Here is an 18,579-nt window from a genome sequence, read left to right as displayed (position 1 = left end):
CTATGTACTTGTACTGACTGATAAAGGACAGGCCTATGCTTGGGGTTCAAATTGGTATAGACAACTGAAGAATATTCAAGGCTCTGTTCTATCGACAACATATTCTACGATAGAAGAATCTTGTCGATAGAACAGAGCCTTGAATATTCTTCAGTTGTCTATACCAATTTGAACCCCAAGCATAGGCCTGTCCTTTATCAGTCAGTACAAGTATACATAGTTTTTATTTTTTTAAATAGAATTTTCATATACCAAATGTATGAAATATATTACCATATATTTTCACCTACTTGGGGGAATATCGGCCAATGCATTTCTAATATAAGCAACATTGGACTAATGTTTAGCCAATGCACTGCCCAGCGAGAAATGATTCGTCGAAACGATGTCGGCACCGTCAAATTGATGTCGAGTCGACATCGTTTCGACGAGTCATTTCTCGCCGGGTGTGCTACCAGGATAGTGCATTAGGTCTTATTCAACTCCCGAGAGTCTCATGACAACAGAATGGATTAAGGATAATTTTAATAAATGCGTGGGACGAATAAAGATCCCGCTTATTTTTCCCGCTAGTCTGGTACGAGCCCACGGATGTTCAGAAGGCGGCGCGGATATTCGAGGTCGGGCCGCATTGGAAAGATGTGCTGCACTTCGTCTCGCCTAACCAGAACGAGCTGAAAGTCATAGGCGAGCGCCTCGACATCCCCGTCGCCGAGGATATGGACCTGGCGGCCGTGAGAAACGTGGCCGAGCGGTTGGTCGAGCACATCCCAGTTGTCATAACCACCTTGGGAGCGCAGGGAGTGCTGGTTCGTAATCCCAATCGCCTTAAACTCGTTGCCTAAATCAACCACGGTGTTTCGACACGCTCGTTAACTTTCTGTCTTTTGCAGGTAACCCGAAGAGCCTCGCAAAACGAGCCCTTCTACGACGAGCGCGGCGAGCTGATCGCCGATTCCCCGGTCGCGTCTCGATTGTACCCCGCGGAAAGGACGGGCGAGATACTCAGCGTGAGCGGGTGCGGTGATTGCTTCACGGCCGGAATAATCTACGGGATTCATAAGAATCTGGACGAGATCGGTTGCGTCGCCGTGGCTCTGAAAGCCGCCGCACTCTCGCTCAGGTCCTTCGACGCGGTGCCACGGACCCTCCGAGATGCTCTCCGGCGATGAACGATATTGAATTTTAATATAGTTTTATTCTAAGCGAACCTCTTCGCTAATTGACTAATTGTAAGATTAGCGTTTGGAGTTTTAATCAATGAATTTTATACAAATATTAGGTAATAAGTGGAACTAAAATTTTTAAATCTTACAGATTAATTAACTAAAAAAAGATGCCGTTTCCAGGTTTTGGCGACTCAACAATAATAACAATTCAATACACTGCGCGCAGATTATTTGTCCGCCTTAATGAAACGCAGTTTCTTGCATTTCTTCTACCGTTGTTACAGCCAATCTACGTACTTTGGTTGATAATAGACTTAAAATTTTGATACTAGTAATCAATTCTTTTTAAATCACTGTATAGAATATTTATCACCCCCGCCGGGATTTGATTCCGTACTTTACAAATACATATTTTTATCGCAACTAAACCTCTTTACTAACCGACTAATTGTAAGATTAACGTTTAATTTTAATCGTCGAACTTTTACAATATGAAATAATAATAAGTGGAACCGAACTTTATGAATCTTACAGATTAATTAAAAATGACGCTATTTTCAGATCTTGCTGACTCAACATAATAACAGTCCAATGCACTGCGTGCAGATTATTTGTCGGTCTTAATAAAACAGTTTCCTGTTGTTGCAACAAATCCACGTACATCAGTTGATAATCGATTTTAAACGTTGATACTGGTAATCAATTTTTTTTTAACCACACCATAAAGAATCTATCATCCCTCGCCAGGGTTCGAGTCCGCGCTTAACAAATAAAGAACGTGCTTTTGTGCTACACGCAACTGCTATTATTGCCGCCGTTACTGTACTACTACCACCGCTAAACCACTGTTTTACATTGATTAGACGCGCCATGGATTTGTGCAACGGTTTATAAAATCAATATGGATGTTTTTCCACCTACGCAGCGTCGTCCGATACGTTCATATCGGTGGGTTCGCGGGTAGGTCGGAGCAATCGGAGAGTATCGAGACGAGACCGGCCAGCCCGTCTCCACGTTCGATCGTCCCCGCGGCATCGCTCCGGAGGAAAGAGACGCCCGCCGACGCGGCCGACGTCGTATTCCCCAAAGCGCTACAAAGTGTACGCTACACGGTGATGCGACAAGTCGATCGGGGAGAGAAAAAACACACCCGACCGAGAAGTAGGTCTCCCTCGTGCACCTTCCGCACCCGGGACGGCGACGCGCGGCGGCGCGCGACACCGGCGCGACGAGGACGGGGCGAGCGCGCGGGTGCAGCACGCGGCCGCGGGCGGTGCAGAGGCGCTACGCGCCCGAGCGGCGGGGCGGTGGGGGACCAATGGCGGCGCGTAGGGCGCGATCACGTGGCACGGGTCTGGCGTTAACGTGCGCTCGGCCGACCGAGAGGGCGCGACCCGCGGGGCCGAGCGGAACGAGGACGGACGATCTCGGGACGAGCGCGCAACACACGAGGGAGATAGGTTAACCGAGGGAGACGGCCGCGCTCACGTTGGATAGAGGGAGACGCGTCGCTGGCGCACGGGAGGAGGGGTAGCGGCGCGCACACACGCGCGCACGCACCGCGCGCGCGCGCGCGATACGCCAGCGAGCGATATATACCCTCGTACTCTCGCGACGTACGTATTCATTGGGTATATACACACACGGCAAGCGTACAAACGAGAGAGAAAGAGAGAGGGAGAGAGAGAGAGTGAGCGAGGGCGGGAGGGAAGGAGGGAGGAACGGACCAAGCGAGCGCCGTTACGATAAAAGACAAGTTTTTCGGAGAGCGTATTCGCAGAGAGCCGTTTCAATGGTCGTGGCGAATATGTTCCACGCCGTCGTCATCGCCGCCGCCGTCGTAGGGCGCCTGACGAGCTAGTTTCGACGGGCCAGCGCGACGGTAGCCGCCGAGCCGCGTCTCGGTGCCTCGGTGCTCGTCAGTTAATAAACGAGCGCGAGCACGTTACGACGCGCGAGCGCGACTCTGGGTCTCGTCGCAGTCACTAAGCCGCCACTATCATCGCCACCGCCGCCACCGCCGTCGTCGCCGCCGCCGCTGCTGTTGCCGTCACCGTCGCTGTGGTTGTTGCCGTCACCGTCGCCGCTGCCGCCGCCGCCGCTACCGCTACCGCCGTAACCGTCACCATCGTCTCCCCGAAGATGACCATAATAGTATTTCTGATCGACACGTCGGCCTCCATGAATCAGAGGGCTTATTTGGGGGGTCGACCCACGCTCTTGGACGTAGCCAAGAGCGCCGTGGAAACCTTCGTGAAGGTACGCCCCTAGGTCGCGGACGCAGCTTTTACTCGTCGCGCCGCGCCACGCCACGCCACACCGCGCCGCGCCGAGCGGAGCGGAGTCACCGTCCTCGTCGTGTCGCGCGGCAAAGACGCAGAGGGGGTGGATGGAGACGGGGAAAAGAAGAGGGAAGTACCATCGGTCTCTCTCTCGCCTGCCCTCCGTCTTTCTCGCGCGGACACCTAGCCCCCCCCGGAGATGACGAGGAGGGTAACGTGGAGGCGATCGCGCGCGCCCGCGTGAGACAAAGAGAAAGAGTGAAATGATCCTTTTCCAGGTACGACAGAGATCGCCGGAGAGCCGTGGGGATCGTTACATGCTCCTGACCTTCGAAGATCCACCTCAGAACATCAAGGTACATCCTCGCGCCACGCGCGCGCGTTTCGTCAGCTCCCTCCCCCTCCCCGTTGTCTCTCGCCCGTCTCCTAACCCGCATTTCGCCTACGTGTGCCCTCCTCACGTGAACCCGAACCATCCTCGCGAGGATGTGCTCCCCGGGAGAAGCGCGTCCGCGACGTCCGCGTTCTCTCTGCCCTTCTCCCTCGCCTTCTCGGAGAGGAGTCTCGAGTTGGGTTAGGTTCGCTTAATGGCGCCGAATAATTAATGCGCGGTGGATACGCGAACGAGCGGGACGAGACCGCGTCCCCCCTGCCTTCCTGCCTCGCCTTCGTCCTCTGTCCTGTGCACACACGTCCGCGGAAGACGCGCGTCGTCGGAGACCGCGGAGGTGCGCGACGGTAGGTGCTGGGGAAAAGAAGAGCGCTGACCGCGCGAGAAGGGAGCGAGAGCGCCTTTGGCGCCCTCCCCAGTCACGAGTTTCGCGCGCCAATTCGGCGAGATTCAAACGGGACGTGGCTTTCGTGTCGAGCCCACCTTTAACTTCGGCGCCCTTCAGTCCCAGTCTACAATAGATGATTTAAGCCCTGTGCCTTAGTCCCAGTCTACGATAGATGATTCAAGCTCTAAGCTTTAAGAAATTGATCAATCACGGTCAAGTATGAGTAGAATACGCGACTGTGATTAGTCAATTTCTTAAGACTTAGGGTTTAAATCACTATTGTAGACTGGGACTTATGCGGGGTCTACAATGAGAGTCGCAGAATCGCAGTCGTAAGAATAAGCGACTACGATTAGTCAATTCCGTCAGACACATAAGAATTGACCAATTATAGTCGACTATTCTTACGACTACGACGTTACGACTTATATGTGGACGAGACTTTTGTCAATTTCTTAAGGCTCAGGGTTTACAATCTCTATTGTAGACTGGGACTTAAGAAATTGACCAAGAAATTGACCAATCATGGTAAAGTATGAGTAGAACACGCGACTATGATTAGTCAATTTCTTAAGGCTTAGGCTTTAAATCTCTATTGTAGATGGGCACTTAAGGCCTGTGTGCACGAGACTAGACTTGATCCAAGTTCTAGCATCGTGGGACACGGGTCTTTACTCCTCACTGGTCCCGAAACGGTTCACGAGTCGCCTCGTGTTCTATTTTCGTTTCAGCTTCCTTTTGGCTGCGTTCAGTAACCATCCGAGCATCCCAGCGTATCATTTTACCCTTGTTTAACGTACGGTGGGTAACAAGAGGGTTGCTTTCTGGTGAACTGGTGCAGTAAGCCAGAATGAGAAAAAATATACTTGTCTTACTCTGAGCACTAGTTGACCAGTGCAGCGACAGAAAACAAGCCTAAGGATAAAATGATACGCTGGGACGCTCGGATGATGTTTCTGAACGCAGCCCTGAAAACCGTGGCACAGTGGACAAAAGCCTGCGTCTATGATGCTAGAACTTGGTCCAAGTTCTAGTTCTAGCCTTTACGAAATAGCTGCGAGTTGATTGGCTACGACCAAGTTCTAGCGTCATGGACACAGGCCTTAAAGGTTGAAATCGAACCAGAGACGAATCAACTATCGTACGCGATATTCTTCTTCCCTCCCTTTCCACTTTTCATTTTTGTGAAATCGGTTTTTTTTAAGCGCAGCACATTTGCTAGTAGATGTAGATACATTTTATTGATTCCCCTTAGGGTTACAAGGCGTTTTTGAAGGAACGTGCCCAAACCTCTTATAACACCTCTCTTTACATCCACTTCTCTATGTGGCGATCGAACGAAAAACCAACAATGTTTTGTTTGGTTTTGAACCCAGGTCTTCGGATTACCAGACCAGCGCACAATCCTCTGCGCCACGATCGCCACATATTTGCTAGTAAAATTGGACAAGTTGTCTGGAAATGCACAAGGAATGAATCCTCGAAGACGATACATCTATCAACCTGGAAAGAACATTCACATTAATAAGCTCTGGATAACTTTTGCACATTACCGAGATTGCTGAAATCTCTCCCAATAGCATTGCGGATTTCTATTATTTACGGATTGACGTAAATTCCGAATGATCGCACGACTGTACATGATAATATAAATGATAATATAAAAAATTTAGAGTCCCGTAACGCTCGTATCAGACCACGGATTGAGATTGGGATTAGATTGAAATTTGACTAATTAAAGTAAAAGTCACTAAACTTGAGATTAGTAAACTTTACTGTGATTGGTAAAATTTCAATCTAATCCCAATCTCAATCCGTAGTCTGATACGGGCTTAAGAAAGTTTCCGAAGCGCGTCGTCATTTTGTCCGAGTTATAGCTCTTGAAATCCACCGGAGGTACTTGAAATTGTCCACATTTTGTTCCGCACACATTTTCGTGGTTTTAAACCTGTGCTCCTATTCTGCAGCTCTTGACAACAGTGTCGTTATCGTTATATTATCGTTGCGCAGGTATAATATGCGGTATAAAAAAGTTACGCAACGATATAACGATAACGATACTATTGTCAAGAGTTTACAGACCAGGGTAGCGATCACGTAACTTTTCCCCTAGAGCGGAAACACGAAGAGTTTCACGGGAATTTCATTGGTTGAAATCATTGAGTTTTCACGCGAAAAATTACACAATCGCTGCCCTGGGGAATGAATCAGACGATTCGTTTCGCTCAAGTAAAATTGTTCCCCCTTTGCAAGAGAGACGGAATAATTTTACATCAATTTGGAAACGAGCTTGGTAGAGCCGCGCCTTTAATGCTTTTCTTGGCAAACGGTCCTTTTCCAGGCAGGATGGAAAGAGAACCTGGCGACCTTCATGAACGAACTCAAAAACTTGCAATGCGTTGGCTTGACGACCCTAGGTGCCGCCTTGAAGCACGCGCTGGACGTATTGAACATAAATCGTATGCAGACCGGCATAGACACGTACGGCCAAGGGAGATGCCCGTTTTACTTGGAGCCGTCCGTTATAGTTGTTATAACAGACGGAGGAAAATACACGACTAACAGCGGGGTACATCAGGATGTGAGTGCGCGATCCTCCTAGCCGACCGACCGTGCAAATCACGCGATTACCTATTCGTCTTACAAGTGTTCCTCTTGCAGTTTACGTTGCCGATGCATTCGCCGATACCCGGGTCTGAACTGACGAAGGAGCCATTTAGATGGGACCAAAGACTGTTCTCTTTGGTGCTGCGCTTATCAGGGACACCGGCCGTTGAACGAGATATCGGCTTGGTGGCGAGCGACTCGTCGCCGATAGACGCGATGTGCGAAGTGACCGGAGGTAAAGAAGATGAGGCACCGCGATCTAAAGGCCTGTGTCCACGATGCTAGAACCTGGACCGAGCTCTAGCATCGTGGATTAACAGCGAATTCGGTTGCTTGCACTAGTGTACACTGAGTGCACGCTAAGACTTGCAACTTCTCCGTAAAAGATGCAAGTCGATTGGCTACACATTTCTCGGAACTAGAACTTGGACACAAGGCTTGAGAAATATTTCGAGAAACATATTGAGATATTTAAGACCTTAAGTATAAAGTAAAGATGTATTTATTTATTTCGTTAATTAACTACTGGCGATTACCATATTTCTTCTTGTTAAATATAAAAGTTAATTGTGAATAAGCCTTAACGCGCACTCAGGGCGCACTAGTGCACAGAACCGAATTCGCTGTTAGGACAACAAACTGCTTTTTTTCTCAAAACGTATGTTGCGAAAGAATCGGGGATAAACTCTAAATGTAAGTTGTTGCTCACTCGAACGTTGCAGGTCGTTCTTACTGCATTACGTCGTTCAGGATGATGATACAGTGCATCGATTCGCTGGTACAAAAGGTCCAGTCGGGCGTAGTGATAAATTTCGAAAAGATCGGTCCCGATCCACCGCTACTGACCAACGAGACCCCGCAACATCAGGACGAGGAGGAGAACGAGGAGGACGGTAACTCGGCGAACGGGCCGCGCGCTCAGTATCCGAACGCGTTGGCGCCGGGGAATACGGCTTGGTATTCCTGCAGACGCCTGATCTACGTTCCGCGCTCGGCCCAGAAGGGTTTTGCGGTAGGCTTCTGGCCGATCCCCGAGAGCTTCTGGCCGGATCTCAGCGCCAGCTCGTTACCGCCACGATCGGCGCATCCAAATGTCAAGTTCACGTGCACCAGCCAGGAGCCGATGGTGATCGAGAACCTGCCCTTCGACAAGTACGAGCTGGAACCGAGTCCCCTGACGCAGTACATCCTGGCGCGGAAACAGCCGACGACATGTTGGCAAGTGTTCGTCGCGAATTCGTACAAGTCGAGCGAAGTGGGCCATCCGTTCGGCTACTTGAAAGCTAGTACAAACTTGACTTGTGTTAATCTCTTTGTCATGCCTTACAACTATCCCGTGCTGTTACCGTTGCTGGAGGAGCTCTTCAAAGTGCACAGGCAGAAACCGACGCCCGAGTGGAGGGCGCAGTTCCAGGGCTACATAAGGACCATGCCTACTTATTACGCCGCCGTAAGTTTTCCTCCGTTTGCGCGTATATTTTTCCGTTACTTCGAAAATATTTTTATCAGAGCGCCGTTTGTTGCAGTCGTTGAGGAGAGCGTTAACCAGGATGGGTGCGTCCGCGCCTCTGGCGCAAACCTTGATACCAGATAATATGGACAATTCCTTGTCATACAGTGTCTTAAATTATCTAAAAAGATTGAAGAATCAGGCCAAGATCGAATTTGATCGGCTCTGTAACGAGGTCATTTCCAAGCAGGTCGCCGCCTCGAATCTTACGAAGAACTTGTCCAATTGTACTACGAGCGTAATAACGGAAGGGGTGAGAGTTATACCGAAGACTCCGCTGAAGAAAGATTTGGTAAGAATTAGTACGTTAAGAGTCGGTGCCACAAGTTACCTCGACCGTTACGATACCAAAGTCCCTGTTTGCTCCGTAGGTGTCCCATCCTTTGCTACAAGACAAATTCACGGGTCTGCGCGATCAACTGAACGAGTTCGGAGGTTTCGTCGTCGGGCTGGTGAAGAATCAGCAGCAGCAGCGTGGCGCGCACAGCTACAGGAACGCCTTCGACGTACCGAGGAAGTCCCTGCTCGACCAAGTGGTTCGGATGCGCGCGAATTTCCTGCAGCCAGGCTTGTTGCATACAAAGTTGCTCGACGACGACTACGTTCACTCGATGCCTTTAGCCCAAATGGGGAACTATCAGGAATATCTGAAACGCATGACTCCGCCACTGAGAGAGATCGAAAGTGTGCCAGTTAGACAACATATGTTCGGTAACTACTCGACGAAACGAAAGTAATTCTTCCATGTATAAAGTATGTATAAAAAGACAATTAATACTTCTTCTCGATCACCAGGCAATCCCTTCAAGATAGACAAGAGAATGATGGTAGACGAGGCGGATATCGACTTAGTCGGCGCGACGTCCTCGACGTCGAAGGGCGGTCTCAAGCGCACTCTGCCGCAGTCGGACAGCGTAGGCTCGTCTTCGCCTAGGCCGCCGCCTAACAAAAGGAAGCCCGGGCCCATACCGAAAGACGTGATCGTGCGACGGCCCTCGTACACGCTTACTCCGCCGAGTTCTCCGATTCCCTGGGTGATGGAAGACACGAAGAACCAGGTAGCGGTTACAGCAGCGGCGACAACAATCGCCGATACCAGCGTCCCGCCGATCTTGCCCAGTTTGCCCAACGTATCGCCGGGTCACGCGTCACTGCCGTGTTCGAGCGCGTCCGAAAAGTTGGTAAACGGTCTCACGGAGATGCCGGTAATACCGGTTTTCGAGCCGATCCCGGTGGAGCACGTTAATAATCATATGGACACGCCGCCCGTTCTGACGCCGATAGTTAACAACGTGGACACGATATCGAAGAGTGATGTTAAAAGTGAACGGACAGATAGCGTGAAGAACGAGTGTAGTCGGTTACCGGTTAACGATTGCATCGAGAATAGCGTGCGAGTTGTGGAAAGTGTCGCTGAAGAGAGACTGACGAATCACGTGGAGGAGAGACGCGAGCCGAAGACCGAGCGGGAGCGGAAGCCGACGAAGAAGGAACTGGAGGACATCAGGCGACACAATTTGAGCATCCGGGAACTCGTTTACAAAGAGGTGCGGAGAAGAGGGAAAAGTAAGTCTTCGACGCGCCGGTCGGTCCTCTTTTTATATCCTGAGGAAAACGTTGCGAGATCAACGATTGATAAAAGATTGACGTACTTATCTGTCGCTAGCGATAACATTCTCGTAACAGCGTTAACACGTGATCAATTCATTTCGTTTCAGATTACGCAACACTGTTCTCACAGTTACATCAAGTTCAGGGGACCCTAGATATTCGGCTTGCGTTTGTAAAAGACATAGTAAAAGAATCATTACGCTTTAAACGACGTAACTTGGCGTCGCTGTTAGAAGAATATCTTAAAACCATTCAAGAGGACGGTTGCGCTATAAATCACAAGCTGAATCACAATGGTGCCACGAAGATAAGTTAAGATACATGCGTAATCAGGGCATTATCTTAATAGCGGCAAGGACATGAATCGCGAGGGAACTCTCGCGCAAGTTTTTGTCAGAGATTTTAGTAGCGATTTCGATCTCGCCGAAATAAGGCTACTTTCGATAATGGAGAGACCTGCGCAAAGTCCTGAGGTCTCAGCAAATTTCAATAGCATTTTCGATGTCAACCATACAAGTTGTATCACTTTAATGCTTTGCTTTTAACTTTGTGAGTAATCAATAGAAATGGTATGTACATAACGTGGTGCTCTGCAGCCATGAATTGCGGTAATAGTTTATTTACCATTTCCAGTAACGCAAAACGATAACGGAGCAATATTTGACCATACTGTATATTGAATTTTATTAGTTTCTTAATTGATTATATTCGGATCAGATACCAAATGTGGATCGACAATTTCATGTATCGCTGATAAGCGACATAAAAACACGTCGATGCCTTGTATGATATCGACAATAGAGCATAAAGTTGTATATAAAAGAGCAAAATTTAAGTGAATTACTTTAAACTGTCGCTTATTAGCAACTCGTCAAATTATCGACCCGCATTTGGTCATCTTACCCTAATCTTTCCCTAAAACTTAATTGTTTTAAGCTTTAATCTGAGAAGAGAAATCTAGAATCTTTTTCACCATGGATACTCGAAAATATCCTAAGTAATATACAACTTAACGTAATTGCGCAACGTACTAAGTTCTTATTCCTCACAAGTGGGTGTTCGTTACATGTAAATACATTCGTACGCTCGTTTCATCCTCTATTATGATGTAATTTTCCATAATCTCGGAATTTTGCCGGATATCATTTGGCGCATATATTGAAAACGTCTTGGATAAAAGTATGCTGGCATACAAGATAATAAATTGCGGGTAAAGCGAAATAATAACGTAACGTAACAACTATTATCTGTCATCAAAATATGAATTCTCACAAAGATTCGGAAGTACAAGTGCAATCAAATGAATCAGCAAAATTCTATACAATCCTCAGCGCCCATGTCGAATTTAGGACAGAATAACTATATATTACTCTTACACCTCATGCAATTTACATTTCCTATTATATTTAATCTGTCTATAGTCACTTGTGATCTATGCCATTAAGTTTAATAAAATGCCATAGTTTAACACTGTACCGAATTGTCTGAAAATTTTGTTGCGTACTTTGTTGATGTAAAAACAAACCAAGATCTGGCTTTAAAATTATAATCGCGATCTCTATATGTATGAAGATGAAAACATATCTTTTATTATTTCGTGAGGAAAGAGAGATTGTAGAAAATCGCACGTCATGAAAGCATTTATCACTGTGTAATTTACCAAATTAAAATATTGGGAAAAAAAACGAATGGAAATTCTTGGTTACAGTGGATTCTTTTTCTTACGCGAGTTGCAGCATTAGCTCTCGTACCGCGAAACCTGTCGTAGATAACTATACCAAAAATACATTTGCGTACGTTTAAATGAAACGCTAAACGCAGGTTTCATTGTGAACGAAGGGTTGACAGTGCCTGATGCTATTTGAAATTGAGATAATTTATTCAACCCACTACGTCACCAAAAGCTTATAATTTATTATTTTATTTTGCACATAAAAATGTATGCGTGTATATTAAAAAATTTTTATTATTTTTAATTATAAATACGTTAAGGACGATGTCGAGAGTACACAAAATTTTATGTTATATTGTACAAAATCGAGATATCCATGGGTCCTTTCCAGCAAGAGACACAGATTGACACGGTGTAACATAGAGAATCATTTTATCCTTGTTTAATAATGACATACAACAAAGATGAAACGACTCTCTGTGTTGTGATATACGCGCGCGTGCGCACACACATGCACAGGCGGGCGCGAGAAATAAAGAATGTAATAAATTTTGTAGTTATTAAAAAGTTCCAACAATTGCATACTGTAATACTGTACTAGATTGTCGACGGGGGGGAGAAAGAGAGAGGGAGAGAAAGAGGAAATGGGAAATCCACTTCGATCATGTACAAATTCCAAACAAATGTATAGTATAACAGAATCAAAATTGGATTATATATCCGAAATGACATGTGGAGCAAAATTAATTCTCTTTTGTCCTCGAATCCTTATAAATATGTACATTGCAGCAGGAATTCAAAATGTTATATTTTTTCAAAAAAGAGACGAAAAAAATTACTTCACCGATGCACACGTGGGTTGAAGGAATGAATGTTAATAGCGATGATTGTTTATATACCACTACTAGTTATACAAACGACAAGATCGCTTACTGGTTTGTATCGGGAATGATTTGACCAAATATTACGTATAGGATAATAACAGGCGGACAAGGATGATTATCTTACTTATTATCAGCCTGTGATTTTTGTACTGCTTATATCACGGTACATCAACGAGCATCAATTTTTGTCTCGATTTCGCTCCTGAGTAGCAGAATATTCAAGATGAAAATTCGGACGTTGATAAGACGAAGACATATCATTAAATCGTGGTGAAAATTAATTTTATACGTAGTAGTCTTTAGGAATTGATATTTTGTTTTATTTATGAAAGAAGCGGCGTTCTTTCCGTCTTGAAATTTAATATATTTAATTTGGAAATTCTTGTTAAGATAAATATATATATATATTTTATTAATATTTTAAGTGAGATAATCAACCACATATTTTCTTGTAGACATTCTTGTAGACAACGATATTCAATACTCTTTAGGCGATGTGGTCGAAATTGTATTTATTAGTTTAAAATATGTTGAATACCTTGTAAATTATTTTATGACGGAGCTTAGCTGAGTCTTGTAAAGACGATGACGCTAGACGCTTATTTGCTCCAAAGAAACATAGGGAATTATTGATGTAAAGAATTAATATAAAACTAAGTGCGATTGTGTAAAAGAGACTAATGGATTAAGAGAATGTTTGGGAGTTTCAAGTACCTTGATTACTGTCCCTTTTGTCACAGCAGCGGTAATTTATTATTGTACCGAGACTCGTTAAAATGAATCGGCTAGAATGATTCCCTTTCGCAAATTTCAATGTTAAATTCTATACAGTGTGCCTCACCAAAGCAAGATCGTATTTCCGCGCACTGTTGTGATAGCTTTAATGATTATACACGATTTGATTTTGCGCAGAAATTTCAGCAATCTGCAATACGATCCGAAGTAGCCAAAATCTGTCGACAGCGAGTTTTGCGAGGCGTTTGCTACAGACTTGGTCAGCGTAGACGCTACTGTTCCGTGTAATGCACAGCCAAGTCACGTCCATTTGCCAACAAAATAAAAATAAGCGGACGCGGTTCCATGCCAATCTGTTACAATATGCTAATCGAGCCACTGATATACGCAGTGGCTTTGTTGCCTGGTATTTTACATAATTATATGAAATGAGATTCATGCGGCACATGTTCTCCCAGTAGATCTTGCGAAAACGTTGTACAAAAAGAAAAGTAAACCAGAAATATGATTTCTTACGGAGACTACACGAGATTTGATCGTGAATCGTTTCCTCCAGCGCGAAAAATTTCATTGACTAATCTAACATTTGTCAATAAGATTTTTCACTTTTGCACGGGTTTCCGCTGGAGGAAGAGATTTCCCAGTGAACACCGAGCATCTACTGCATTTATGTTACCCGGTGGGAAATGATTCGTCGAAATGACGTCGATTCGGCATCGATTGACGAGTCATTTCTCGCTGGGTACAATTTCTCACTCGATGTAAATGTAATATCGGCGTTCACCGGGTTGTGATAGAGCCGCAGATACTTTGTACGATTGCGCGAAGTGAGCGGAAGCAGGATCTGTATTAGACGCCTCGTTTGATGTATTATTTAGGCCGTTTAGGGTATTAATGACTGTTGCAATTGCTATTTTTTCACACCTGTAACAGTGACGACGACGACGACACGTGCATTATTTGTATATACAAAGTTGTACATAAGACGTGTATTAGCGCTAATTATTATAGACGAGATTCCTATTGAGAGGACTGTCCCGTTTTTACGTTTTATATTTTAGGTAAAGCGACAAAGCAAGTCTCGAGAGAAGCGAATAAACAAATTGAGAAGAAAACCCCTTTCGTCGTGTCTTCCTTCCCGCGTACGATCACGTTGTCCAAATAAGTTTCGCCCCTCGCAGCTGAAAACTTGCACGACTCGCCCGTCCTCTTCTTGTCCCTGCGGTTGTCTCAAGTGCGGAAAATGTCGCGCGGTGCAGCTGCGACTGCAAAAGGCCCAGACCTGCGGCTGGACGGAACGAACGATTGTAAATCGCTTTAACAGACATAGTTCTTTGTAGCTCAACTTCTTGTACCGTTTATCTTCCTTCCATTCCTTCCCTTACAACCAGTAGTTGCGTACTCGTTTCATTCCAGCTGCGAAAAATATTCGTCGCGGCGCAAACGCAACCGAACTTCTTGTCGTGCGTCCTTCCGCTTTTTCCGTCCAGCTTCTAGCCACGTACTCGTTTCATTTTCAATGAAACCCAGTGAGAAATGATTCGTCGATCGACTCCTTCAACCTTGATGTCGATTCGACATCAGTCGACGAGTAGTTTCTCGCTGGGAAATATTCGGCGCAGTCCTACCGCAAAGAACAGATCTCAAGTTTGTAGCTGAAATTTTTGTTGCATTACTTTTTCTTTTAGCAAACTTCCACTACCTTGAAGAACAGACCCCGGGTCCGTGGCTCTTCGCTCATCTTTTACGCCTTCGTCCTTTCTGCTTCACTCGTAACTGTACATTCATTTTGAGCGCAGAAATGTGCAGCTGCAAAAAGATCAATTATCGCATGTTTTCCGTCACATTGAACGGACATTCGCAATTGTCACACAGAGCGGCCGTCTTCGTTACCGAGCGCCGTTTAATTTTTTTAATTTCCCGCGAAAATTTCCATGATGCAAATTTGCTCTTCTGGAACAATTTGGAGCAGGACTAGAACAACCTGGAGCAACTTTTAGAATTTTGTGAAATTTCAAAAGTAGGGTGCTAACTTCACACGGGTGTGCGACGTTCGTCCTGCGCGCCGGTTCTCCTAACCTATAAATCGCCCGACTCGGCGCTGCCGCAGGGAAGCTACAGTGAGAAGAGAGACGACCAAGAGGACGGGATACGCTGAGTGACCCGGGGATTTTGGACAGACCGGAGACGGACCAGCGTGTCGACATCCACGGGTATTTATATCAAACATTCGATTACGCGATATCCTTGCTGTTATTTTCGACGCTTGACATCTCGAAGTGCCATCAGACCCCGAGTTAACGCTCGACTCTCGGCCTCAGGCATGTCCAGGGGGATGTACTACGGCAGCTGCATCAGAAGATATCTGATGCAACGGAAATGCACAGATCCACGGTGGCTGCGAGCATGCCGTGCGTTCCACGGGACGACACCCGTGGCCTCGCACGCGTCGCCGATCAACGCGAGCGCGGCCGAGCGGACGGTCGCGGAGCAGAAGCGGTCGAGGAATATCGGGGACGGACCCTCCCTGCGGGACTTCTTGCGCCCGGCTGTTGTCGATGTTCCCCACGAAGAGCCTGTCCCGTACGTACAGGGTATCCGTGGCGCGGATCAGAAAGGTCTCTCAGACATTTCATTTATCAATGGCTAAGTTTAGTCGACCTTGACTGGCGCTTGTTTAATAAATTAAAAATAAAAATTACACAGTGCAACATTGTACACATATTTTATCTTGTGCCGTTAATTTTATAATCGCGACTCGACTCTGCTATCAACGTTTCGTCGTTCAATTACATATTACAATGACTCGATTAATTTTTAAGAGCGCGCGCTTGACAGGGACCTAAACCCTTGGTCGAAACGTCGCGCTGTATATATTTTTAATTTACTAAAACAAGTGCCAGTCAAGGTCGACTAAATTCACCCATTGTTATTTATTACTGGCAACCTAAAGTGATTTCGTTTTATCATTCATTCCACGAAATCCCACCAATTTGCCCATCTTTACCGTCCCCGTTTGTGCTGCAGTGTACTTTGAGATTTACGGCTGTCAGATGAATGTAAACGACGCCGATGTGATATGGTCGGTGCTGAAGTCGCACGGCTACAAGCACACGAAGTGCCTGGACGACGCGGACATCGTATTGCTCGTCACGTGCTCCATCAGGGACAACGCCGAACAGAAGGTGTGGAACAAATTGCAGAACTTGAATGGCGTGAGGAGGCGGAGAGAAAGGATGGCTGGAAGGCCCATGAAGATTGGTCTCTTAGGCAAGCCTAATCAATGCTCGATCGACATCAAGCGAAGTGACCTGTTTTGTATGAGAATAAATGTTTGCATCAGGATGCATGGCCGAACGCCTGAAGACGAAGATATTGGACAGAGGGAAGCTCGTGGATGTAATAGCGGGTCCTGATAGTTACAAGGATTTGCCGAGACTTCTGGCGGCAACGGACGACGAAGCGGCCATTAATGTTATGTTATCGTTTGACGAGACGTACGCAGACGTCATGCCAGTTAGACTCAATCAGGACTCCACCAGCGCATACATGTAACGTATATACGTATTTAAAAAATGTATTCCATACTTACGTGCGTGACAATTTTAGCCTTTCAGGTTTTATGAAATCACGCGTCTGTAATTTGCAGCTCTATAATGAGAGGTTGCGACAACATGTGCACTTTCTGTATCGTACCGTTTACGAGAGGGAGAGAGAGGTCACGGCCGATCGCGAGCATACTTGACGAGGTCCGGCAATTGTCGGATCAAGGCGTGAAGGAGATAACTCTCCTGGGACAGAACGTGAATAGTTACAGAGATCTATCGAGATCGGAGTTCGTCCCAGCTAACACGGAGACCCGTCATGCTAAAGGTTTCAAAACGGTTTACAAGAACAAGATAGGCGGTTTAAGGTTTAGCGATCTCTTGGACAAAGTCTCTTTAATCGATCCGGAAATAAGGATAAGGTATAAAGAGAAGGATGTGGGTATTAGATAATTGGAGGATTCGAGTATTGATATATGACGATCTCTAGATTTACGTCGGCTCATCCCAAGGATTTTCCCGATGAGGTGTTGCACTTGATAGCCGAAAGACCGAATATCTGTAAACAGATTAACTTGCCCGCTCAGAGCGGCAACTCCTCGGTTCTAGAGAGAATGCGAAGAGGATACACCAGAGAGGCGTATTTAGACTTGGTGTATCACATACGCGATATCCTACCAAATATATACTTGTCCAGCGATTTTATTGCCGGGTTCTGTGGCGAGACCGAGAAGGAGTTTCAAGATACATTGTCGCTAATAGAGGAAGTTAAATACAACAACGCGTATTTATTCGCGTACAGCATGCGCGAGGTACAATTTTCATGCCACACAATCTTCTCAGACAATTGTTATCAAATAGAAATTAATAATTTGTTAGTGAAGTTGGTGAATTATTTATAATTACATATTTCAAAACATATTTCTATGCTTTTCAGAGAACTGCAGCACATAGACGTTACGAGGACGACGTTGAATCGCACATAAAAATAGAACGTACGAGTCGCATGATTGCGTTATATAGAAAAGAGGTAGACAAATTAAATAAAGCACAGATAGGGCAACATCAACTCGTACTCGTGGAAGGCGTAAGTATTTTCCTAATCTTGTTATTGCATACATACTGCAATAGGAAAAAAACATAGTGTCTTTCTCCATTTTTTTCTCGTCGTTTTATCCCATTTTTCCTTCTTTTTTGTAAACACTTTTAATCTTATATTTTACAGAAACGTATGTCATGAGTTTTTGTTAATACATTGAAGTAAATGTTTATTATTCCTCGGCAATATTCTTAGATTTTATAGTGATATGTGTGTTTCGTTGACAGGCGAGCAGGAGATCTGATAAAAAATTCCAAGCTAGGAACGACGGTAATACGAAAGTTTTGCTACCGTCTACAGTTATTCCCGTCGCTCGACACTCCAATGCAACGAGGGAGATACAGACTGGCGATTATGTCATCGTGCAAATTGTTAACGCCAATTCTCAGACCTTGCAAGCAGTGCCTTTATATCATTCTTCAATCACTGAACATTTATCGAGCAAACAATGATTGTTATATTATCGTTGTATTAATTAGTAAAAATTATACAAACTATTAGAATTCTCTTTCAATGTCACGAGACACGGTAGTGTCTCGCGCCAAGTATAAGCGTAGCTAGAACCGCGCGCACGACCGATCGTAAAATATACATCAGTCCGATTGAGTTCCCCGCCTATTCAAGTGACGTGTACGAGATAGAATTTAAAAGTTGACTATTTTTTGCCGATATTTTGTATTTGCTAA

At 45.6% G+C, this 18,579-nt stretch overlaps 3 protein-coding genes across 6 annotated transcripts in view; all 3 read left to right on the top strand.

Moving 5' to 3' along the window:
* Window positions 1–1,842, top strand: part of LOC105566521 (pseudouridine-metabolizing bifunctional protein C1861.05) — a 32,342-nt gene extending 30,500 nt beyond the window's left edge. The window contains exons 8-9 of the mRNA XM_012020591.1: window positions 574–809; window positions 894–1,842. Of these exons, the coding sequence (XP_011875981.1) occupies window positions 574–809; window positions 894–1,172 (515 nt within the window). The 3' untranslated portion in view covers window positions 1,173–1,842. The remainder of the gene's footprint in view (window positions 1–573; window positions 810–893) is intronic.
* Window positions 1,843–2,907: 1,065 nt separating this feature from the next.
* LOC105566516 (integrator complex subunit 6) lies at window positions 2,908–12,218 on the top strand. Of its 2 annotated transcripts, XM_012020585.1 has the most exons (9): window positions 2,908–3,428; window positions 3,730–3,807; window positions 6,572–6,811; window positions 6,892–7,072; window positions 7,560–8,287; window positions 8,364–8,639; window positions 8,719–9,058; window positions 9,143–9,913; window positions 10,066–12,218. In XM_012020585.1, exons 1-9 carry the CDS (start codon window positions 3,312–3,314, stop codon window positions 10,272–10,274), a joined length of 2,940 nt encoding a protein of 979 aa, XP_011875975.1. In that variant the 5' UTR covers window positions 2,908–3,311; the 3' UTR covers window positions 10,275–12,218. The 2 variants fall into 2 exon arrangements, with proteins under 2 accessions (XP_011875975.1, XP_011875976.1); XM_012020586.1 differs by lacking the exons at window positions 2,908–3,428; window positions 3,730–3,807 and adding an exon at window positions 3,841–4,189.
* A 2,979-nt stretch (window positions 12,219–15,197) lies between these two features.
* Window positions 15,198–18,393, top strand: LOC105566515 (CDK5RAP1-like protein). Of its 3 annotated transcripts, none has more exons than XM_012020582.1 (8): window positions 15,198–15,462; window positions 15,539–15,867; window positions 16,277–16,519; window positions 16,593–16,800; window positions 16,899–17,216; window positions 17,285–17,606; window positions 17,732–17,881; window positions 18,121–18,393. In XM_012020582.1, exons 2-8 carry the CDS (start codon window positions 15,573–15,575, stop codon window positions 18,343–18,345), a joined length of 1,761 nt encoding a protein of 586 aa, XP_011875972.1. In that variant the 5' UTR covers window positions 15,198–15,462; window positions 15,539–15,572; the 3' UTR covers window positions 18,346–18,393. The 3 variants fall into 3 exon arrangements, with proteins under 3 accessions (XP_011875972.1, XP_011875971.1, XP_011875974.1); XM_012020581.1 differs by having other exon boundaries at window positions 15,199–15,462; window positions 15,571–15,867; XM_012020584.1 differs by lacking the exon at window positions 15,198–15,462 and having other exon boundaries at window positions 15,715–15,832.
* The last annotated feature ends 186 nt before the right edge of the window (window positions 18,394–18,579 follow it).

This window comes from Vollenhovia emeryi, unplaced genomic scaffold (genome assembly GCF_000949405.1).
Source record: "Vollenhovia emeryi isolate VEMERY1.0 unplaced genomic scaffold, V.emery_V1.0 DF939144.1, whole genome shotgun sequence".
Taxonomy (NCBI): domain Eukaryota; kingdom Metazoa; phylum Arthropoda; class Insecta; order Hymenoptera; family Formicidae; genus Vollenhovia; species Vollenhovia emeryi.
This window is presented reverse-complemented; position numbering and strand designations above follow the sequence as displayed.

What these genes read in the sequence shown, in the direction of transcription:
- LOC105566516 (XM_012020585.1), top strand. Translation starts at nt 3,312, where the DNA reads ATGACCATAATAGTATTTCTGATCGACACGTCGGCCTCCATGAATCAG. An exon ending in ACAGCGGGGTACATCAGGAT is followed by an intron (nt 6,812 to 6,891) that starts GTGAGTGCGCGA and finishes TTCCTCTTGCAG; the next exon opens with TTTACGTTGCCGATGCATTC. An exon ending in CTCCGCTGAAGAAAGATTTG is followed by an intron (nt 8,640 to 8,718) that starts GTAAGAATTAGT and finishes TTTGCTCCGTAG; the next exon opens with GTGTCCCATCCTTTGCTACA.
- LOC105566515 (XM_012020582.1), top strand. Translation starts at nt 15,573, where the DNA reads ATGTCCAGGGGGATGTACTACGGCAGCTGCATCAGAAGATATCTGATG. An exon ending in CATGAAGATTGGTCTCTTAG is followed by an intron (nt 16,520 to 16,592) that starts GCAAGCCTAATC and finishes TGTTTGCATCAG; the next exon opens with GATGCATGGCCGAACGCCTG. An exon ending in TCGCGTACAGCATGCGCGAG is followed by an intron (nt 17,607 to 17,731) that starts GTACAATTTTCA and finishes TATGCTTTTCAG; the next exon opens with AGAACTGCAGCACATAGACG.